General features: G+C 35.7%; 3 protein-coding genes across 21 annotated transcripts in view; all 3 read left to right on the forward strand.

Annotated features, from left to right (window-relative positions):
- Window positions 1-551: 551 nt before the first annotated feature.
- On the forward strand, window positions 552-12,228 carry si:dkey-5i3.5 (uncharacterized protein LOC565091 homolog). 2 transcript variants are annotated; one of them, XM_067390020.1, is made up of 4 exons: window positions 584-670; window positions 1,057-1,109; window positions 7,529-8,019; window positions 10,996-12,228. In XM_067390020.1, exons 2-4 carry the CDS (start codon window positions 1,105-1,107, stop codon window positions 11,355-11,357), a joined length of 858 nt encoding a protein of 285 aa, XP_067246121.1. In that variant the 5' UTR covers window positions 584-670; window positions 1,057-1,104; the 3' UTR covers window positions 11,358-12,228. The 2 variants fall into 2 exon arrangements, with proteins under 2 accessions (XP_067246122.1, XP_067246121.1); XM_067390021.1 differs by lacking the exon at window positions 1,057-1,109 and having other exon boundaries at window positions 552-670.
- Window positions 12,229-12,974: 746 nt separating this feature from the next.
- tmem243a (transmembrane protein 243, mitochondrial a) lies at window positions 12,975-17,798 on the forward strand. The gene is made up of 4 exons (XM_067390030.1): window positions 12,975-14,655; window positions 14,993-15,043; window positions 15,661-15,765; window positions 17,268-17,798. The coding sequence occupies exons 1-4, from the start codon at window positions 14,470-14,472 to the stop codon at window positions 17,388-17,390; spliced, it is 465 nt and encodes a 154-aa protein (XP_067246131.1). The 5' UTR covers window positions 12,975-14,469; the 3' UTR covers window positions 17,391-17,798.
- Window positions 17,799-18,459: 661 nt separating this feature from the next.
- The window catches only part of elapor2a (endosome-lysosome associated apoptosis and autophagy regulator family member 2a), a 197,039-nt gene continuing 191,056 nt past the window's right edge, over window positions 18,460-24,442 (forward strand). For all 18 annotated transcript variants that reach the window (XR_010895502.1, XR_010895503.1, XR_010895504.1 and 15 more), the window contains exons 1-2: window positions 18,460-18,721; window positions 23,194-23,314. Coding sequence is in view for 7 of the 18 variants with exons in the window: in XM_067390022.1 (XP_067246123.1) it covers window positions 18,533-18,721; window positions 23,194-23,314 (310 nt within the window). In the remaining 11 variants the exon portion in view is untranslated. The remainder of the gene's footprint in view (window positions 18,722-23,193; window positions 23,315-24,442) is intronic.

Genomic DNA, 24,442 nt, shown 5'->3' on the forward strand with positions numbered 1-24,442 from the left:
TATGCTGGCCAGACTTTTTTGCAATGTGTTTGCGGATTATTTTGAACGAGATATAAAACGGGGACATTTCCGGGGACAGCTCCAGTCGGGGACGGAGCACCAAAAACCAGGACTGTCCCCGGAAAACGGGGACGTCTGGTCACCCTACCATATTATGACATTGTTGATAATAACAAGTAGGCTATAACGCCATCTTGTAAAGTAGCTGTCTATTTTTTCTGTGCATTTGTGCTGCATTACCTCACAGAAATAAATTATATTATTATCAGAATTATTTTATTTGACTGCTTTTGAAATTGTTTTAAATTAGGCTACATAAGGTTGTTTGAGTTTGTGTTGTGTTTGTCACATTTCAGGATTTGGCCCAGTGAAAAACAGCACATTTTCATCACTTTATAAAAAACAACCAGGACGGCCAGGACAGGACGTGAAAACAGGACATGTCCTGGGAAAACAGGACGTTTAGTCACCCTAATTAAACAGCTGCAATTTGAGAAGCATGCCATGTACTAATATTTTCTCAAGGACACGCCCACAATAGCAGGATATCATGAATATTCGCGTAAGCGCCACCCAGTGGAACAGAATATATTGTAACACTGGTGCTCGTGCACGCAAGCTTCTCCTCTCTGTTCAGGAAGAATCCTGTCAACAATCCTGTCAACGGCAGGTAAGAAACGCACTCGTATCTGTGTTACTGGCGTTTTTTTGACATATTGTCGTTAAACGAAAAATATTCTTACACATAGGCAGACCAGTAGAGATCTACGACAGTTTATATAAGTGAAGAAACCGAAGATGTGGAGGTTTTATCCTTTAGTTTGGCGTTGCTAACTTGACAGCTAACGTTAGTCATGTCAACAAGTAACAACCTCTTAAACTACCACAAGGCATATAACTGCTCATAATAGCTCAATATGAAAGGATAAACTGGAGCAGAATTCCAGGATTATATTCCAAACTTGTGTTTTAACATTTGTTAAAAAAATAAAATGAAAAGATGCTAATGTGGCAGCATATGTTTGACTGAGCATGGTTTCATGTGATTTTCTGCAGCGTAAAATAAAGTCATCATCATCAGATAGCAGTAGATGATCAGGCCTGATGAGGTTTGGTTTATTTTTAGACTGGTGTTTTTGTTTTTGTGTGACATTTTGATTTTGACCTTGGAGCACATGCATAGTAGCTAACTTACAAGAAATCAGTCAAGATGTGCTGATCTTTGGCTTTTCCACATATCGTTAGCCTCATAGCATTACATTTACATTATCATTTACATTTACATCTATTCATTTGGCAGACGCTTTTATCCAAAGCGACTTACAAGTGACGAGGCAAATAGACAAGAAGTGCTCATAATACAAGTTATAGGCAGTTCTCAGATTATCCTAAGATACAATAGAGAGGGATTAGAGAAAGTGAAAGGATAGGAATAAGAAGTTTTTATTTTTTATAAAGATAGCATAATTACCCAGATCATATTTCAAAGGCAGATATCACAATTTGGCCAAAAAATCACTTAGGCAATTATGCTATGAAGCTAACGATATGGCATAATACAGAATGAGCCATTTGTCTTTCTTGATAATTTTCAAGGATGTGTTAAAATGAAAAAGGGTAATGATTCACAATCCAGTGAACTGAAAATACTCATTTTGAACATTTTGTACTGATCCAGTTTTTGAACTTTCAGCCCAGTTCCTATTGCTGTTTCTCATTAATTCTCATTATCATTCAAGATTATTATTATACTCCGCCTAAGGCCCTATCAAAATGCAAAGTTTTTTTTTTTTTTTTACTGAATTATTTTTTGGTACTGGATGGCTCTTTCTGTATTATGTCGCCATTTAAATGTTTTATCATATTTAATGCACTAAAAATCAGAGAGTCAGCACATACATACAGTGCTGTAGATACAGACATGTAATTTAAGGTGGAATGGAAAGCATCAAGTAGCTGTGAGTGAAGTAGCTGGATTCAGACTTGCGAAAGCATGTGTGAGTATGTGCTGTGCTCTCACTTGTGTTGAAAGGTCAATGTCAGTTTGAATCATGGAAACAAACTCATACCACTAATGTTTTGACATGCATCAAAATCCAAAACCATCTGTGTTTGTTCCCTAATTCTGAAGTGTTTGTTCTTTGACCTTTGATCACAAATTAATCTTTATTTCTCAATCCTGCTGCTGGATGCTCCCATTTGCAACACATTTTTGATGTCCTTCATGACATGAGATTTTTTAGATAGGAAGCTAATTCTCATCTGTTATAATAAAGTATAATTAAATAGGCTATATATTAACAAAATAATTAGCATATTTAAATATGTTAGTAACATTAGGAACCAAACCTAAAATGTATAAGGGATATAGATAAATGTGAATTTAAAAATTTACATTTATTTATTTTAATTGATATTGTTTGTTGGAATTTGGCATGTAACAGTGACAGGGTGACACACAAGAAATGCATAATTTAGATCAGTTTATTGCTGAATATTAACTCTCAAAATGTGTAAATGTCAGTGTTATCAAATACTTTGTCTAAAAGCTTTAAAGTCACCATGAAATCAAAATTTATTTATTTATTTATTTTTTAATATAATGCAGTATATAAATGATTCCTGTCTGTGCTAAAGCTGTCACCAATGATTATTTTAGTAATTGAGTAATTGGATAATTGTGTTGAACGATAACCATTAAAGTTAATGATGTATTTTAAGCCATTAAATGGCTTAAAATAAATGGGTATAATAACAATCAGGCAATAATAATAAAGTATCAAAGCAGGAAGCCTAATGGTTTTATTGAAAAACACTGTTAAAATAATGTAATATACACATAATATATACAGTCAAACCAAAAATTATTCAGACATTTTTGATATTTTTTTATATATTTTTACTAGTGGGTGCAGGACACTATAGTTCATTTATGTAAGTGATGATAGTACAATAAAGTAAACTGTGACATATTATACCAAAATATTCTTCATACAGTGGACTACCAGTAGTTGATAAAAATTTGGAACCAAAAATTATTCAGACACTTTGAACTGCCCAAGTTTTGCTTAAGTGTTATCTGACATAATTAAGATTAATTTCTTTCTGATAAAGTTTAACTCTGAGATCTTGTCATATATTATTACCATTTTTTAAACTATAGTGAATAAACTGTATTAATGAATGAAATGTTCAAGGTGTCTGAATACATTTTGGTTTGACTTTACATAATCAACCTATGTAGGGCTGCAACTAACGATTATTTCAATAATCGATTAATCTGCCGATTATTTTTACGATTAATCGATGAATCGGGGGAGGGGGGGGGGCATTAATTTCCAACCTTTTATTCAAAAACGGAACTGATAGTGCAAATTCACAGTGCAAAAAATCCTCAGAATGTGCAAAAACAGGTTGCTCTTTTCTTTTAACATCCCTGAGCTGTTAAAGTAATAAAAAACAAATGAACTTACAAATGAAACATACACATGTATGCTTTACATCTGCCAAATATATAGTTTTTTTTAAAATAAAGTGCACAAAAAGATGTATATATTTTTGTTTAAAGGGACCTGAGCTGTCAGAACAATACATATTTCTTTCTTTTTTTTTATTTTTTTAAATAAAGAAAAATACAAATCAGAAAACTTAACAGGATTTGTTTGAATGGTAGAACTTCTTCTCTACACTCACTCACTCCCTCCCAAACATTTTGTTGACAATAACTGACACGGGACAAAGCACTGAATAAATACATGACAACAGATCAGTGTTAATTTTCACAGCAAATTTTTATTTAGTTTTAGTCATAGTCTTTTGACTAAAATGCCATTCAGTTTTAATCATGTTTTAGTCATTTGAATTGTTTTAGTAGTTGACTAAACATCACAAGATTTTAGTTGACTTTAACAGGTTTAGTTAAATTGTAATGCATTAACAATTTCTCTAAAATTTCCAAACCCATTATATACTCCTGGAGAAAACATATACTGTATTAACCTATTAATATGAATAATATTAAAATCTGAACATGCAATACAGACACAAATTTAACTGCTGTGACATAAAAAAATATTCTCTTATAATTCAATAAAACCACTCCTCCTAAAGAAGAACACAATGTCTTCTTTTCAATGAATGATATATGCATTCTTTATAACAACTGGCATACAACGTTCCTTATGGATTAAATATAATTAATATATAATAAATCCTTATTAAAGCTAAAGAGCAGTGAGTGATTTTCTCTGTCTTTTGTTGTTTTATTAATATTAACCCTTTCGAGCGTGAGTTTAAAATATTCTGAGTTTTTTTTAAGGCGACCGTTATTTTAGAACGTTTGCCTTTAATGTTTCCATAGCGACGCGTCTTGCGTGTCACGAGCGCTGAACGCAGCCACAATAACACTGTATGACAGATGGATCGCTATTATTTTGTTTTTCCTTGTTTGGTCTTTCCTCTACCTCCACTCTGCTATTTTTTTATATATTTTTGCTCCGCTCTGCTTCGCGCTCAACCGCGCTTTTTTTATACTCAAACATCTCTGCGTCTTATTTAGAGGCGTAATAGTCGTGCGACACAACGAATTGATAGTGAAATCCGTTGCCAACTCTTTTAATAATCGAATTTTATCGATTTTATCGATTCGTTGTTGCAGCCCTAAACCTATGTACATTATGTATTATAATAAATGCCTACAGATGGCACCAACAGCTCGGTGATTGACGATGTTACACTCTATAGTAGGGCTGCATGATTTAGCTCAATTAAACCACACGCGATTATTTTATGTGCAGCTTGTCAGAGCTGTACGGCTCTGTGATCAGTAGTAAATACTTCTCCATCTGAAAGCCAGAGGGCGCTCTTGCACAGAAACTTCAAATATGCCATATACAGCATGATTAAATCCTTGTTTAATATCGGCCAAACATTTAATTAAAATGTCCACTTAATCTTTAATATTTGATTAATGCTACTTCCACTGTAATTGTAGAACTTAAGTATTTTTAATATATTGTGCAGTAGGCTTGCTGTGATAGTCAGTGTTACCGGTGTTCAGCCGGTTTACATCACTTGCCCACTGTGGCACCACCCCTACAGTCATTTTGATTTTGTATAGTAATAAAAATCATTTAGTTCAGTTAGAGAACAGACACTGCAATTAAAAACTGAACGCGTCTGCTCAATTCAGCATGAGCCGAACAAGAGTCATGGCATAGATCAGCAGCATGAGTCAGATTTCACATCACTTCGCCAATTTTGCCGTACTCATGACTGACAAAATGATTATGGAAGATTTGGTTTCAAAGTGAAATGTAAAGGCACATATTTAAGCAAGTTTGTCATTGTACTGTTTTGTTGTTCAGCCTTTGAAAACCGACTAATAATGCGGTTCATGTTTCTGGTCCATGGGATGCACCAGTTCCGGTATTTTATTGGTTAATGAGGATTTTTTAATATCGAGTACTCAAATTTAATCGAGGAATTGTGACAGCCCTAATCTGTGCACATCATTAGGGCTAGGAGAATAAATAGATTCATCTCGATTCGTGGATTGATTCTAAGATTTTCCGAATGCATCGTGATTCTTGAATCAATTCTGAGCTTAGTTTTTTAACAGCAGATTCATTCAGAATCATTCAACGATCAACTGTCCCAGCCCTACACATCATTATTATTAGTTTTTTTAAAATTAATGTGCCTTTGTAATCTTTAATTAAAATAACTTCTCTTTTCTGATAACGTTTATCAGCGAAAGGGTGGGACAAGCTGCCACTCCCATGAGATCATAGTAATAGCAAACCACAACCATCCAACAATCCAATCAATCCCCGATGGACAAAATAAAGTGACGCCATACATTTTTTCTTGTTTGAGAAGCCATTGTACTCTATGTCACAATAGGTACTATCTATCTAGTAGTCAATGAACAACAAACTGGATTAAGAGAATGTATATTTTCTATGGTTGCAAAGGGGCAGAAAGTTTCCGGTAAATTTCCGGTAAATTTACGGAAACTTTCCTGAAACTTTCAATGGGGAATTTTGGAAATATTCCAATTTGGAAACTTAACAGGAATTTATGGGAATTAATTGGAAATTTCGGGAAATTTATACAGATTTATAATATTTATATAAAATGTATCATATAAAACAAATATAAACATTTTCTTTGGTCATAACATGAAATAACAGTTATTTATTTTTCACATTCAATTAACTGTAATTTAGTAAATATGTAAATTAAATATATATTATTGCGGCTTGGGATGTGCAACGATTAATCGCGAATAATCGTTTGCAAAATAGAAGTCTGTGTTTACGTAATATATGTGTGTGTTCTGTGTATAATAATTATGCATATATAAACACACACACACACATGTATAAATTTAAGAAATATACGCATGTTTAAATATATATTTATATATATTTTATATTACATATAAATATTTTATATATAAATGTAACATTTTTCTTAAATATATACATGTATGTGTCTGTATTTATATATACATAATTACACAGAACACACACATATATTACATAAACACAGACTTTCAGTCTTTTCTTATCCTTCAGAAATCAGTCTAATTTTGCTGATTTGATACTTATTTGTTATTATCATTGTTGGAAACAGTTGTGTTAGCATGTTAGAATGATATCTGAAGGATCATGTGACGCTGAAGACTGGAGAAATTATGCTGAAAATTCAGCTTTGATCACAGGAGTAAATTATATTTTAATGTATATCAATATTATACCATTATTTTAAATTGTAGTTATGTTTCACAGTATTACAGTTTTTTTTCTGTATTTTTGATCAAATGTGCATGTTATGGACTGGAGGAATTCACAGTGCATGAAGGGGGTGTGGCCTCAATAGCCCTGCAGTAAGTAATGTGCTGTGTGAGAAATGAAAAATTGCATTAAATATGGTTGTTTTAACCAAAATTATGTTGCAAGATGTTTTTTCAACTACATTGAAGTACTCTGTTATAGGTAACCCTGCAATTTTGCAAATTCCCTGTTTATTCCCATTAATTCCCATGGAAAGTTTCCAGCTTTGAAAATTCCCGGAATTTTGCAACCCTAATATTTTCACATAAAAATGTTACATACTTCACTTTTTATTTTTTTATATTCAGGGTTACATTTCTGGTCAAGTATAATGGTGCAACACTTAAATATTTAGTATTTCATAAGTTGTAGATTGCTGTCTCCCAGGGGAGAGGGTTTCTTCACCATGGCCTGAATTGGGTCTGTCAGATTTGAAGACATCCAAAATGTGCAGTGTCAGAGGAGCAGGACTGAGAAATGCGCTGTTTTAATCAAATCAGACAAATGCAAGAATTCAGGCAATACAGCATGTTGGTCATCCAGAAGATTCGATTTTTCCTTAAGCGGCAGATTTCTAGAGTTCAGGTGTTTTTGAGTGTATTTCTGTGGCAGCAGCGGACACATAAGATGAAGGCAGCTGTGACGTTTTATAGAAATGAACTGCTGTTCTTTCTGTGCTCTGTCTTTAGTTCACCTGATGTCATGCTTTCCAAAGTGGTCGCCATGGCTGGGGTCACTGCACACAAGATCAGTAAACAGATTACCTTCTTCGCCAGTGACGTCGATGGGACTCCTACGGCTAGCTTTTCACCTGGTCACCCTAAACCTATATTGCTTTTACTGCCCTGGCTAGGCTCTAGACCACAAGCTATTGCAAAATACTGTGAGATTTACTTCAGCACGGGCTTTGATGTACTTGTAGTGGAAAGTGAGGTGAGCCAGTTCTTGTGGCCTCGCTGGGGGTTGGAGTATGGTGGGCGTTTGCTGGAATTATTAGAAAGCGAGCGCTTCTCTCAGCGCCCCCTACTGGTCCATGCTTTCTCCATAGGGGGATATACTTTTTCTCAGGTGCTTGTACATGTGGCCAAAGACACCCAGCGTTACCAAAGCCTGACAAACAGGATCAGGGGTCACATCTACGACAGCCTGGTCATGGGATCACTGGAGCATATGGCCACTGGTATGTACAGAGATTGCCGTGTAAAGTATGTTTATATATTAACCTTTCAGTTTGTACTGCTAACACTTTGGGGTGGATGGTATGAACAGAATCTTGCATCGTGGTATGACTATTTTTATATTAGGTACCATATTTTGTGCTGTACATTCGTAATGTTCAACAATCAACTCAGTTGTACAAACAAATCTTTCTCTTTTTGACTTTTTTTTTGACCTATGTCCTGATCTGCATTTTCACATTACCCCAAACATAATAGCTACATAAATGCAGTGTATCTACTACAATATTACAAATGCATATAATAAACTGATTTGCGCAAATTACGTTTCTTATTATTAACAGTTGAGCTTCTTAATATTTTTGTGGAAACCGTGATATATTTTTTCAGGATTATTTTAATGAATAGAAAGTTCAAAAGAACAACATTTATTTGAAATAAAAACTTCTTATAAAATTATAAATGTCTTTACTGTCAGATTTACATGTTCTTGCTGAGTAAAAGTATTAATTGCTTTAAAAAAAAAACTTGCCAACAATAAACTAAAACAGTGAATTCTCTATGAAATACACCATCATACCACCCAGCCCTAGTAGTACACTATAAATGTGTTGTTTTCCAAACCTCTCTTCTTTGTAATTTAATATGTGTGTGTAGGAGTGTTGTTCCTGTAGAGCAACTCCCATAACAGATGCTAAACATGTACTGGGCAATTAAAGTTGGCACTATGACCAAACGTTGAGTCTTAGACCATATAAATCACTTGGCCAGTGCAAATACTTATAGGTTACTTTATTACTTGTATCATGTTTGTCAGGTTTGATTTTAAACTTGTTTAAAAGCATTATACATTCTCATTCAAAGCTTCACATTTCCCAAAAGTTTTGATGTAGGAATCATGCTTGTAAAATAAAGGTTTGGTACTACCTCATTGAAAATAAAACACAATGTACACATAATTCTTTTTAATGTAAATATGCTATGCATAACACTACTACTTGTAAAATCCTTAACATTTTTGACTCTATCTACAGTACTTTTTAAAATGTTCTTAGGTTCACCAAGGCTGCATTTATTTGGTCAAAAATACAGTAAAAAAGTAATATTGTGAAATATTATTACAATTTAAAGTAATTGTTTTCTATTATGATATATTTTAAAATGTAATTTATTCGTGTGATGCAAAGCTGAATTTTCCACATCATTACTCCAGTCTTCAGTGTCACATGATCCTTCAGAAATCATTTGAATATGCTGATTTGCTGCTCAAGAAACATTTATTATTATCAAATGCTAAAATCAGTGATGCTTAATATTTTTGTGGAAATGGTTATATATATATATATATATATAAATTTTTTTTTTTCAGGATTCTATGATTAATAGAACAGCATTCATTTGATTTTAGAAATGTTTTGTAACAATGTATATAAAATGTCTTTAATGTCACTTTTGATCAATTTAATGTGACCCCAAACTTTTGAGACAACAAAGGAAATTAACATTTGAACTCTCTCTTGCAAAATTAGCATCCCCATCTGAGACACAGTCACACTGATCTTAATCTACATTTCCTTTCCTTCACCCCCTCTTCCACCATCTCTTCTCTCTACAAATGGAGATGACCTGAAAATCAATAACAGTTATCTTACAACTCTATACATGTTTGGTATCATTTGAAATGTCCCAGTGTGACTGGTACAAAGTTCTCATTCCTACAAAAGTAAACCAGAAGGTAATAAAGGTTTTAAGAGTATAGATATTTTGCTTTCGATGGTACCCACCCCTTTTGGGGACGGAATGGCTTTCTGTCCCCAAAAAGGTATTTCTGAGCATTTGATGTTTTGTATCGATTATCTTTGAATTGATTATGTAATAGGCATGATACATTTACCTGACTAATCAATTGTTAAATTTAATTTAATTCTGACTTACTGTAATCTACTAAAGTCGATAATTTCTGAAATAAGTCCATAACCCCACAAATCTGTGCTCAGGTTAGTAATGGACTAAAATACAGTTTAGGTGGAGCAGTGGGGCACACCAACTGATATTTTAGAGCTCAAACTAACACAATGGCATTATTTATGTATACTTAGACTGTGTAGGCTGGCTATGTATACTTAGACTGTTTAGGCTATGTATACTTAGACTAAGGGTGGGCCTCAACCTCTGATTATTGTAAGATTATTCTAAGTGTCTGTGGGAAAACCACTGCATGATTATATAAAGTTACCTAGAGGAAGCTAAATTGGTCGGCCTGATTCTATGGTAATGGTCATGGCCTCAGGTTAAAAAGGATTTTACTTTAATTCAGTGTGTTCAGATCCATGGGGACTAAATAACTTATTCTAGAATGAGCAAAGTGGGTACATCCTCTAGAATATTAGTCATTGTCTCTGTCTAATGACCAAGACTGACAAGTTTGCGAGTATAAGATTGTATGCCCAGCTGGTGGGAGACTCAAAGCGTTATAGGAAACCGAATGAACGAGTACAATAAGAGTAAAGAGTTAGATAGAATAATCAAATGTGTAGCTAAACTATTATACAAATGACCAATAATCAATCGGCATTCTAAATTAAATTCGAGGTCATAATAAAATGGAGTCACATAAAAGTTTAATTGAAATTAAACTACTTTGCCACTGAAAAGAGAAGAAACCTTCCACGCCCTATGGGAAACCGTTGTTGGGCCGATTAGGCAGGTCTTACAGTACCATACAAGTCTGTATGTTTATCTGCCTACCACCTAGAGCAACTTAGAAACCACCTAGCAACACTCTAACAACCACACAAAACACCCTAGCAACCTTGTAGCTTTCAAACATCAAATTCCTTTTCAAACGACTCAAGTATTCAAACTACATAAGGCCTAAAAAACTTGATAGAGGAATTTATCCTGATGAACTTTAATTGTCTAGTAGTCACTGAAATCTCTTGCTTAATTATTTTGGGTTTGTTTTTTTTGTCGTCCAGGCCTAGGTAAAACCATGTTTCCCCGGATGGAAGGTCTCGTGAGAACGGCTAGCCTTCTGTACTTCCGTGTCTTTAAACACCAGACGGTTGACTACTTTAACCAAGCGATCAGCATTTTCTGGAACACTCCTGTGAAGGCACCTGCTCTCTTCTTTTTCTCTGAGAACGATGCACTGTGCGATTACAAGAGCATGGAGAAGATGGTGGAGTTCTGGAGGAATCAAGGCCTATCTGTCGAGAGCAAAAAGTGGAAGGAATCTCTTCATGCAGGTCATCTGCGCATCCACCCTCAGGAATACCTGTCCACCCTGGAGAACTTTGTGCTGTCCCTCAACATGGTGCCTCTAAAGGCCAAAATGTGAATGGCAGTCGCCTGTCTCAAACATCAGAAATTGCCTGAAGTGCCTACTTTTGTTATATAGACATTCTCATGGTCTTGGTTCTAATCAAATTGCTTCTGTCTTGCAAAAATGGATTGTTTCTCAAACATCATCAGTCTGTCGAAATATTTATGAGACTACATTAAATGAAGACCATAGCATTACCGTGTTGAAGATGTGTAATACTACATACACTCTGTTGATGTGCGACCAATTTGGTTTGTAGCACTACAATGGGAATCTCCTGCACTTCCTCAAAATGACTATCTTTACATTGTATATCATTATTTTGTTGTAGATATTTATGATCAACAACAGTAAAAGATTTAGGAAACCTTTTGTATGTAGTGAGTCATAGCTTATATGACAACATGACTTAACTTCTAACATCTACAGTATCTATAAGTATGTTCATTTGAATACACAGACTGCCGATCTTGGATCATTGATCTGTTGGCTTCAAAAGGTAACAGCTCTGATTTGATCTTTCAGTTTTCTTTGGCTAATTTTCAAAAGAAGAAATGGCCTAGCTATTTACATTTGTCAATAACAAAATCTGAATTAAATGTATAATATACCGTTTGACACAATCCTGGTAAACCTATATGCATTGTTGTTTTTCTATCAATTACACATGAATAAAATAAAGGTGGTGTGTTCAGGTACCTATACAGAAAAAGAGACATAGGTTTTTTTGTAACATATTTCTATACTTTTATTCTGTATAGTGTAATGGAGATCTGTAGCCATTTAAAGTTATGGCATATAACAACATCCATGACAAATTATCAAAATGTCCTGCTTTATCTGTATTCACTGTTTGTCAGTGCAATAATAAAGGTTTTTACTTTTTTGTTGTTGTTCCTTCATCTTGCAAAAGTCAAATAAATCAATCATTCTAATTATTATTATTATTATTATTATTTTATTACTATTATTTTTGTCTATTTAGTGTAGAAGTCTCACAAAAGGGTTGTTTAAAGGTTCAATGTGTAAATTTTAGGAGAATCTATTGACAGAAATGCAATATAATATACATAACTATGTTTTCAGTGGTGTATAAAGACCTTACATAACCGTTATGTTTTTATTACCTTAGAATGAGCCATTTTTATCAACATACACCACGGGTCCCCGTTAAGTCGCCATATTGCGCCGGCATGTTTAAACGGACAATCCGTACTATAGAGCAGAGTAGTTTGACTAGCTACTCTCTGTGTCGACAACATATTTGTCCCGTGTTGGCCACCGTAGCTTCTCTATATTGCAATTCGCAATCCTACCACTAGATGCCCGCTACAATTTACACAACACCTTTAAGATGAAACATATGACAGTTTGCAGAATTTCATTTAAAATGAATGGCTTAAGTGTTCTTCCTCTAGAGGACGCTTGTCAACTCAAACTGAATGTGTAAATGCAGTAGCCTAATATTGTGAAACATAATCTTCAAATAATGATTTTAAAATATTATCATCCAGTAATCACCCAGACAGCAACGTAGTGTCGGCCCAGATCCGGCCCACATCTGGTCCACGTGTAATCCACATTTACCAGATGTGTGCAGGATCTGGGCCGACACTAAGTTGCTGTCTGAAAAAGGTAACAGGTCCACATGTCCACCACCTTATAAGTTACTTCAGCAACTGTTGCCGCAGGTTGAATCGACCCAAAATAACGTGATATTTAGTCCCTGGAATGCGAATTTTACCAGGGGAGCCCCGCCAAAAACGTGAATTTTACCCTGCTGAATTTTTACCGTGGGACCCCCCCTGAATGCACGATTACTTCCTGGTTGTCGTTAAGCCAGCTCGGGCATTTCCGGCGAACTGTTATCTGTTCATTCTGTAGTTGCTGTACATTGACACAAAACCATCAATGGTTGACTTTTTAATGTTATCACATTTACCTAATTTGCCAGTAAACCAGTTTTATTGATTGCAATAAAGCAAAGCTATTGGGACCGTTTAAAAACGCCATGTCTGTAATTAGACACGCACACACATTTTTTTCCCCAGCACTTCAAATGTCATTTTTAATGTGATGACCACAAACATTATTTGTTCATCCTTCTGAGATTGTCCCCATTGTAAAACCGAACGTTTAAAAATAAAAACACTTATTTAAAAATAAAAATGATCAATTACCACTTTAACCAGCAGGTGGCGGCAAAGTAGCATTTATTTGCGCATTTATCAGCCATCTAATCGTTTTTTTACTTCGTTTTTGACTAAATATTAAACATAAAATAACTAGGTTTAAAAATACATTTTGTCAATGTGAAGTATGAAGTACTCACAAAATCTTAAGCAAAAACAACTTTTATTGTGAATAAATTACGCAGAAAGCGAGCACCGCGCTTTTTTTTTGTAATCACAGCAGCTGTGCAGGGCAAGATCAATGATTTCCGCACACTTGTAAAAACACATTTTATTCAGTTAATCTAACTAAAGTGCACAATAAATATTAAATGTTTTAAGCTTTTTTTCAAACAAAAGTGTGAAAACTGATGGTCGAATTGAATTTAGCCGAGGAGGAACACTGAGGTAGCCTACTACGTCTTTATTTATTTATTTATTTTTTATGCTGTCTTAGCTAAATTAATGCTATGCCTGACTATTTAAGTGACTGTATTCTGATTATAAACTAAGTATTAGTTCAACTTACCAGCTCAGCATACCAGCAAATGACATCTCACCGGAAGTTTTCGAGCTGGCTTATATGAATGCGGCGGATATTCCAAAGAACGCTCCGTGCATAAAGTCCATTAGGAGGGTTTTGTTGTGAAAATCTGGCAACCCTAAGGTTGAGGCAAGTTGGCGCTAAACTCTGCAGGACCGAGTTGGACACCCCTGAATTTAGAGAAACCGTCTTGTCCACTAAGCCCTGTCTATTTCATACTAATTGCAATTTTCACTTTTAAATAAAAATGTTAGATTAGCAAGTTACCCATTACATTTTCCATGTAATTCCCATAACCAACAAAATAACCTCATGACCATTTCCCCTAACAATATATCCCTGTATTCAATTAAAAGATAAAATATATGTAAAATAACATCCTTTGTGCTGCTTCAGCCAGAGGCATGAGTGAATGTTATGCATTTGGAGAAATGAGAAAGGCTTTTCAGGCCTGATCATGAGTGCAGAGGCTGGGGGGTTCAGAAATGATCCGCTCCTCATGACCACAAACCCTCTCAGTCCCTCCAGCAACATGGATGATTTCAGGACGAGCACCAGTGGCGCAGACAACACGCTGTTTGGAGAGACTTTAACGCGGGTGAGAGAAGCAGCCTTTCTTGTTTAAAGTCCTTGTTGGCTTGTTTTATTTTTTATACTCAAAAAAGGAAAGCTGTTCCTTAGTTTTAAGTGTAAGGAGCGATGAAAAACATTTTTTTTTTTTTTTTTTTTTTTTAAAGATTGCTTACTTGCTTGATCAAGCCAGAAAGTTTTATGAGTAGGTGTTACATGATATATTATGAAGCAGAAGTAAAGGGATAATTTAGTATGTACACTAGTATGAACTTGGATATTTGTAAAGATGCAAAATCAAACTATAGTTAAACTGACAACACTTAAGTGCCTGTTTGTTCATGTCAACATTTGTTTTCTTTAAGCACACAGTTCTAAACCTGGCTATAGGTGGATTCACATCTCTGTTAGTCCTAGTGAGTATTGTGATACAAACAAACACACACATTTGTATGGCTAGATCCATACTTTACTCACTTTGTACACACACACATGTTTGTTTTTGTGAATTGTGGGGACTTTCCATTGGCCGCAATGCATTTTATACTGTACAAACCGTACTTTATATCCCCCTACCCTACCCCTAAACCTAACCATCACAGGAAACTGTGCACACCTTTATTTTCTCACAAAAACATCATTTAGTATTTTTATTAATTAATTTACATTGTGGGGACCGGTGGCTGGTCCCCACGATGTAGGTGAACTCAGGTTTATATTATATCGTGGGGACATTTGGTCCCCACAATGTAATATAATGAAACTCACACACACACACACTTATGAGTACTTTTCATAGACATAATGGTTTTTATACTCTAAATGTAGGGAATACCTGAACCACACACACATACATGTATATTTGCAGTAGTTTTTGCTATCTGAGTCTTACATCATGAATTTCAGGATCCTTTTATTCATTTTAAAATGTCTTTATGGTGTTGCCCCTACATATATTTGCAATATGATTTACTACTGATCACTTCTTTTTAACTATGAACTGCTAGTGAATTCCATTTTTTCTCTTTTTCAGGTAACTGTCATCAGTTCATTCGTCTTCCCTACACCTCCTCCGACACCATTGAATATCTTCTTTGTGGTCTGTATCATCATGATCTGTTCCTCTGTATTGGTGCTGGTAAGTTTTGTATATAAATTGTCTGCCCACAACCTTTATCAGTCACTGCTTGTTAGTTAAGCCTACTGTTTGATCCCCTATCCCCTTTTTTACTTAATAATCTGAATCTAAATTCCCTTTTGTTGATACTTTTTGTCAAATCATTTACAGTTGCAAGAAAAAGTATGTGAACCACTTGCAGAATCTGTGAAAATGTTAATAATTTTAACAAAATAAGGGAGACAATACAAAATGCATGTTATTTTTCTTATTTCGTACTGTCCTGAGTAAGATATTTTACATAAAAGATGTCTACATATAATCCACAAGACAAAAAAAAAAGAAAAAAAAAAGATGAATTTATTAATGTAACCCCATTCATAAGTACAATTTGTTGAACCTCTGATTCTCAATACTGTGTGTGGTTACCTGGATGATCTACGACTGTTTGTTTGTTTTGTGATGGTTGTTCATGAGTCTCTTGTTTGTTCTGAACAGTTAAACTGAGCTCTGTTCTTCAGAAAAATCCTCCAGCTCCTGCAGATTCTTCAGTTTTCCACCATCTTTTGCATATTTGAACCCTTTACATCAGTGACTGAATGATTTTGAGATCGGTCTTTTCACATTGAGGACAACTGAGGGACTCAAAAACAACTATTAAAAAAGGTTCAAACATTCACTGATGCTCCAGAAGAAAACACGATGCATTAATAGATGGGGGGTGAAAACATTTGGAATTTGAAGATCAAGGTAAATTGTATTTAATCTGTCTTCCGGGAAACATGAAAGTATCTTCTGTTGCTTCTGAAGGGCAGTACTAAATGAAAAACAAAATGATATTCAAGCGAAATAAGAAAAATTTGGACCTCTTCATTCTGTTCAAAAGTTTTCACCCCCGATTCTTAATGCATTGTGTTTCCTTCTGGAGCATCAGTGAATGTTTGAACCTTTTTTAATAGTTGTGTTTGAGTCCCTCAGTTGTCCTCAGTGTGAAAAGACCGATCTCAAAATCATTCAGTCACTGATGGAAAGGGTTCAAATATGCAAAAAGATGGTGGAAAACTGAAGAATCTGCAGGAGCTGGAGGATTTTTCTGAAGAACAGAGCTCAGTTTAACTGTTCAGGACAAACAATAGACTAATGAAGAACATCACACAACAAAAAACAGTCGTAGATCATCCAGGTAACCACACACAGTATTAAGAATCAGAGGTTCACAAACTTTTGAACTGGGTCATTTTAATAAATTCAGCTTTTTTTTTTATATGTAAACATTTTTTTATGTAAAATATCTTACTCAGGACAGTACTAAATAAAAATTAACGTACAAAATTTTGTATAATCTCTCTTATTTTGTTAAAATTTTGCACATTTTCACAGATTCTGCAAATGGTTCACATACTTATTCTTGCAAATGTAATTTTTATGATTTTGTTTTCTCCTGTGCTACATGGTATGTCACAGCACATACATATAATATTAGTACAAATTAAAAATATAAAAATTTCTCTGTTTTGTTGCAGATTTTTTGGTATCGTCAAGGTGATCTGGATCCAAAGTTCCGTGGTCTGATTTATTATTCCATTGGTCCCATTATCCTTCTCTGTCTTTGTGCAAATCTGTACTTCCATGATGTTGGAAGATGACATGATTCAGACACACCACTCATACTGAGCACCGTATTAATTCTCTCAAGCACAAAAGTTGTAAAATTATTATAAAAGGTAGTTTATCTGTCAGAAAGGAGCCTCACAGTTTTCTTTGTGTACATAGATCTGATACTTGTTCAAATCTACCAGTTTATTATATTTATTTGGACCGTGTACATTATGTATTTTTTATGCCAAAGTTGAATAATTATATACTAAGTATTTGTTCATTATTTTCTGTTGATGTCAAGAGTCATGCTAAATGCTGCAGTATTTCAGTAGAGTTAGTTACATGTATAAATTATTGTGATTTTTTTTTTTGTTGTTGTTGTTGTTTTTTTTGTTTTGTTCTGTGAACAATGCTGGTACCAAAGGTCTGAGCTGTGACATGAATAAAATAATATACATGTACAACGGAAGTTTAATGTTTGGTGGGTTGGAGACCATGATGATGTGAGTTTGGTTTTACTCTGTATGCAAACTAATTTTCAAGAAGACCAATATACTGTTGAATGATTATGCAAAACCACCATGAACCATCAAACCAAATTTAGCATACAATAATCTGATTTAAACATACATTTTTGGACTTTTTCAGTATCAGGACTTTAAGTTAATTATTTGAATGTTTAAGAAAAAGTATATTTTAGGTGCTGTGACAATTTATAAATGTTAAGTTTTCACCAATTTAATCACCTTTTGGTGAAAATTTTTAAATTACAAATTTTCCACACAGGCTATAGTTTTAATTAATATACGATCATGGAAATATTATGCACAATTAATTTCTTTTCATTTCTTTAAACCGACTGCCATCTAGTGGTGTGCAGATAAATAACAATTGCAAACTCTTGGTTATTTTATTAGTGAATATAAAAACAACGTTTTAAATATTCATTCATTTAGCCTATCCGAATGTATTATAACAGATCAGTTATTATTATATTTATGACTATGTTTATGATTCAATGTGCGAATTATACAATGAATTTGATGGTCACCCTCAAAGTAGGCTACATAAAACTGCTGAGTAGAAATATAGCCCACTATTAGTAGTCTACTCGTTTTGGGCTAATTTGGGTAACACATTTGTGACGTCATTTCTAAGACTTCAAACCGGCTCCGTCAGATGACGTTCTATGTTGACGTCGCCAGCTGATATGATGGGACGGTCCCGTTATTCCGTTCAGCAAGAGATGGAGCGCACGAGGAAAAACATCGTCCGCCACAGAAGGCGTTATATACTCTATTATACGGCATGGATATGTTGCGTTTTCATCCCGAACGCGTCCTCGGGGTCTGCCGCTCACCTTCGTCAGTGTAAAGAGGTGAGAGATCATTCCTGCTGACGTTTTAATTACTGGCGTTCACTGCGTTTGATCCACGCGTCCAGTTCATGTATCTGTTTTTGCTCGTCTGTGGGATTTTAAAGCATCCGTGGTTGTTTGGCATACATTTATTAGTACTTTTGTGACCAGTCTCTCTACTGACATTGTGCAGCAGGATGTTCTATAGGTTGTCACACAAAGTAACAGGTGCGTCAGATACATACACACACATTCAATAGCCGTAACCAATGAGAACTAGGCTGTTTTGTTTACATATGTATGAATAAGGGAAAATTGGTTAAGAAACATTTAGTGGTAGTAGTTTAATTCGATTTCAATTTATGGATTTTTGCTTTATCATGTGAAAGTCACGCTGTCAGAGCTTTAAATGTCTTTAGAAGTGCTTGGAATGGTTCCTGTCATGAGAGAAAGGGCTTTTGAAGTTCCTTCAGATTAGATATTTGAGGCACTTTTACTTTTAGGAAGCAGTGATGCACCTGCTTTTTGTTGTTGTTGATATTTTAAGTTGAATCTTCACTGTTGGTTTCATCAATGTTGAATTGCTTTTAATGTTGTTTTCTTTCTGTAAGTCTGTATTGTTATACATTTTTTAATAGGTTCTCAGAATAATTTATGCTCCAAATAATTTTAAATATCAGTTTATTCTTATGTATTTTGTGTGTTTGATTTTATAATGTATGTTTACTTGAGCTTTTCAGCTTAATTATTGATTAAGAAGCTGATATGCTTTTTGTCTGGGTATATTGATTGGTGTCAGATTGCTATTTGGGATGGGCATCCCATTTTAAATCTTTGAAATAATATGTTAGAATCCAGCTACGGTATATATCTCTAACATTATGCTGATGGATGGTTAAGGTTCCAGTGGAGTGCTAAGCGGCGCTTTTCACAAACATGGTCAGCCCTGCGTGCCCATCTCAAGAGCCTGGTGATATGGTGCTAAGAATAGCCTCCATCAAACTGCTCTCACTGAGAGCTCAGCACCTCCTCTGGCCTTTGTGCATGGAAAAACTGTGACTGTTAAAATCATTATGTGTCCCATAAACCAAAAGTTTGACTGCAGTGCTTTTCTATGAATACAAAATAAATAGCAGAATATGTAATTGGACAGTTTAGCTTATGCATTTATAAAAATGAGATGTTTGAGTACACGGTTCCCTCAAAGACTCATTGAAAATGTATGCAAACCCTAAAACCCACGTTGAATACGGATATAAGACAAGTTATATCATTTATATAAGCTGTTATTCCATAACATACTTAATTGCTTATAGGGAGTTACATTGGGAAGTGTGGGGTTTGACATGCACATTTGATTCCTCACTAGGCAAGATCTGATTCAAATTTTGGGTTAGTTCACCCAAAAATAAAATTTCTGTTATAAGTTACTCACCCTCATGTGGTTCCAAAGACTTTCGTTCATCTTCGGAACACAAATCAAGATATTTTTGATGAAATCTGAGATTTTTCTGTCCCTCCAGCTACGCAACTACCATTTTGACGCTTCAAAAAGTTCATAACGAGATCGTAAAACAAATCCATATGAATTGAGTGGTTTAGTCCAAATTTTCTGGAGAGACTTGATCGCTTTATATGATGAAAAGATTTAATTTATTCACATATAATTATCATCATTATTGTAATTATCATCATCTGTTGCACATTAATTTTTCATTTATTCATTTTGCAGATGCTTTTATCCAAAGCAGCTTACAAATGAGGAATACAGCAAGCAATTCATCATAAAGAGACAAATAAACACAAAAAGTGCTCATAATACATTGCTTAGAGTAGCATAAGCTAGAATAGGGAGGGATTAAAGTAAAGTGAAAGCACAGCTTTTTTTATGATTATGATTAATTATATAGTATTGCACTGTCATGTGGATTTGCACTATAGGCTGATTTCAGGCATGAAGCTTGTACTATGTTTTTGTTTGGTAATGCGTATAATATCTGAGACTAGATCCTGTTTTCAGCCGTGTATGCACTGCCGTATGTTGACCCGCAGGGCATTCTGGGTTTTATTATCAGCTTCCTCCTGATGGCAGCCTTTCCTTCCCAATCACTCGATAAGTGCTGGAGGACCCGCAGGAATCTGGTGGTAAAGCGATGATTCAGCGGTTTGGCTGAGCAAAATGGTTCCTTCTTATCAGAAACGATAAATCAGTTTATTAATGTGCATTTTCTGTTATAATTGTCACCTTAGCTCATGGAGATGGTGGGTTTACATTTTTGGGTTCTACAAATAGCTTATTTATAGCATACTATAGTTTGTTTAAGCTGAGATTCAGTAAAGTATTTTAATGACTAAAAACTTGTTTTCCTTCAAACCCATTAGTTCTTACTGTAAAATACTGATTAGTGGCATTTTGATTCATCCCAGTTTTGAATATGTTTACTAAAAGAGTTGTTCAGATTTGTTCACTGACTTTTTCTGCCAATTATGTGGTTATACTAGTAGGTAGGTGCAAGAGTGTGTGTGTCTTTTTGTGTATTATAAGTCATTCAATCACTAATCACTTATAGTTTGTGTGCCTACAAATCTATTAGAAGGAATGAAATATCCCTGCTCATTCAGGAATGAGTTTTGTCCAAGTTTGTTTAAAAAATTCCCAAACCAAATATGTCCCAAATCATTCACAAACACAAATACTGTATGTCCCAGACACAATGTCCAAGTTTGTTCAATTTGTTCATGAGCAAGAAGTCGCTGTTCGTTCGGGAGCCAGACGTCGCAGTCCGTTAGGGAGCCAGATGTCGCAGTTAGTTCGGGGGCCAAAAGTCGTAGTCCGTTAGGGAGCCAGACGTTGCAGTCCCTTCGGGGCCAGAAGTCTCAGCAGAAGTCGCAGTCCGTTTGGGAGCTAGAAGTCGCAGTTCACTCGGGGGCCAGAAGTCGCAGTCTGTTCGGGGGCAGACGTCGCAGTTCGTTCGGGGGACAGAAGTCGCAGCAGACGTCACAGTCCATTCGGGGGCCAGATGCTGCAGCAGAAGTCGCAGTCCGTTCAGGGGCCAGACGTCTCAGCAGAAGTCGCAGTCCGTTTGGGAGCCAGAAGTCGCAGTTCATTCAGGGGCCAGAAGTCGCTGTCTGTTCGGGGCCAGACGTCGCCGTCCATTCGGGGGACAGAAGTCGCAGCAGACGTCACAGTCCATTCGGGGGCCAGATGCCGCAGCAGAAGTCGCAGTCCGTTCGGGGGCCTGAAGTCGCAGTCTGTTCGGGGCCAGATGTCGCAGCAGAAGACTTCTGACCCCTGAACGGACTGCGACGTCTGGCCCCCGAATGGACTGCGATTTCTGGCCCCCGAACCGACTGCCCCCCCGAATGGACTGCCACTTCTGCTGCGACGTCTGGCACCCAAATGGACTGCGGCGCCTGGCCCCTGAACGGACAGCAGAAGTCGCAGTCCGTTCAGGGGCCAGACGCCGCAGTCCATTCGGGGGCCAGACGTCGCAGCAGAAGTGGCAGTCCATTCGGGGGCCAGACGTCGCAGCAGAAGTGGCAGTCCATTTGGGGCCAGATGCCACAGCAGAAGTCGCAGTCCGTTCGGGGGCCAGACGTCTCAGCAGAAGTCACAGTCCGTTCGGGGGCCAGACGCTGCAGCACAAGTCACAGTCTGTTCAGGGGTCAGACGTCGCAGTCCTTTCGGGGGCCAGAAGTCAAAGTCCGTTCAGGAGTCAGACCTCGCAGTCCATTCCGGGGCCAAAATTCACAGTTCATTTGGGGCCAGAAGTTGCAGTCCATTCCGGGGCCAGAAGTTGCAGTTCGTTCGGGGACCAGAAGTCGCAGTCCGTTCATCCCATTTTGTTCAGTTCATTTCTTTCACCAATGAGATATGTCCTAGTTCGTTCACAAACATCCTGGTTTGTTCAGTTTGTTCAGAAATGAGAAGTCGCAGTTTATCCAGTTTATCCAGGAGCAATATATGTCCCAGTTTGTTCATGAATGTGATGTTCCAGATCATTCAGTCCCTTAACGAGCAACGAGATGTTGCAGTTTGTTCAGTTCGTTCATGAACAAGAATGTCTCTCTAATGTTGAGTCTAATTCAGACAGTCTTTCCAACCAATGAAAAGCTCCGTCACAGTCTTCACCCAAATGCTTGTTTTGTAAGTCATTGCATACTGTAGATGTGAACAAGAATATGTTCACTTAAAAAATTTCTTTAAAAACACTGATTCCTTCATTTAAAATATTAATTCATGAATTAAACGCCAGTAATGCTGATTTCTGGAGAGGAAAGGGTGCGTCCACAGCAGACTCAGGACAGATGACTCATGCGTTTGTTAGAGTCCTGTTACGACCTGTTTTTAATAACCTCAGCATTAAGTCCACACAATACTCAAGCGTCCATGTGCTTTACTCTTTTACAGTCAAACTTCACACATCCACACCCACAAACACAAGCATCGTCAGGATCCTTGTTAAATATAGACGTGTTGTTTGTTTTTACAGACGGACTACTACTTTCAGTACACAGAGTGTGACAGCACGGGGTCCAGATGGAGGGTAGCCATTCCTCTGAATCCAGGAGCGTGTACAGGACTGCCAGACCCTGTGCAGGGCACTGAATGCAGTAGGTTCACATAGTGTGTTACTCAGAGAGGAAGTTTAATTTATGGGAGGGTTTTAACTGAGAGGGGTCTTTAGGAAATGGACATTGTTTGTTTATTTGGATGTTCATCCATGAATGTGTGCACTAATGATTCAGTGCATTTTGAATGGCAAGAGTGTGTGTTTAAAGTAAACTGCATTTTTGTCAGCCCTTATCAGTACAGAGGAATTTCCTCTTGGACAGAATATGTTCATTGGCCCCTGATTAATGATTCCCAAACCCTCACAGAGTCCTCGGCCAATTTATTCTATTTTAGTCATGTGTAATTTGGAAGAAAGCAGCTAAAGGCATTCTGAATCTGAAATCAAATTGACCCTTTTTTTTTAACTTTATTAATAAATGTCCGTGGTGTAATTGTGCACATTATTAATATATTCATCAAAACATTCTCTGCCTCTGATGTGACGTTTCGTTCTTCTTCTGGCATGTACACAGGCGAGAAAAAAAACTAAACAAAAAATAAAAATAACAAATAACAATCTTCACAAATTTCTCCTGTGTAAACAAAACGAGTCCCATCCATTACTTAATTTCTTGCTGAATATTCTTTCTCAACTGAAAATGCATCTTGCTTGGTTTAATGTTGTCTGTAACAGATTTTTTATTTTAAAATTGATAATCACTCTGCAGTTGATATGCAACTCCATATGAGCACATACGCAACTGATATATCAGTTGATTTTTCAGAGGAATATTGTTAATTTATTTAAATATTTTTGTTTTTATTTATTTAATTATATAAATAGCAAGAGATGCTGCAATGTGTTAAAACTATTTATTTTATCAGTTTGTTTATTTGTTTTTTTATTAATTTATTAGTTTGTTTTGTTTTGTTTATTTGTTCCTTTAAAAAAAAAGTTAAAGAAGATGGCAAAAAATGTTTTAATTTGTATATTTATTTAAATGACCAAAAAAAACCCTGGTATGGTGTTGACTTTTTATTTATTTATTTATTTAGAATATATTTATTTTTGTTAATTTCTTGCTTATTTTTATTTATTTATTTAACATGCATTTACTTTTATCTTTAATGAATTAATTTGGTTATTTTCAATATTTTTTATTTATTTATTTTGTTTGTTTGTTTAA

The sequence above is a fragment of the Chanodichthys erythropterus genome, chromosome 7, assembly GCF_024489055.1.
Source record: "Chanodichthys erythropterus isolate Z2021 chromosome 7, ASM2448905v1, whole genome shotgun sequence".
Taxonomy (NCBI): Eukaryota; Metazoa; Chordata; class Actinopteri; order Cypriniformes; family Xenocyprididae; genus Chanodichthys; species Chanodichthys erythropterus.

Coding starts and splice junctions, on each gene's coding strand:
- si:dkey-5i3.5 (XM_067390020.1), top strand. Junction 8,020..10,995: donor ACTGGAGCATATGGCCACTG/GTATGTACAGAG, acceptor TTTGTCGTCCAG/GCCTAGGTAAAACCATGTTT.
- tmem243a (XM_067390030.1), top strand. CDS start 14,470: ATGTTATGCATTTGGAGAAATGAGAAAGGCTTTTCAGGCCTGATCATG. Junction 15,044..15,660: donor TCACATCTCTGTTAGTCCTA/GTGAGTATTGTG, acceptor TCTCTTTTTCAG/GTAACTGTCATCAGTTCATT. Junction 15,766..17,267: donor GTTCCTCTGTATTGGTGCTG/GTAAGTTTTGTA, acceptor GTTTTGTTGCAG/ATTTTTTGGTATCGTCAAGG.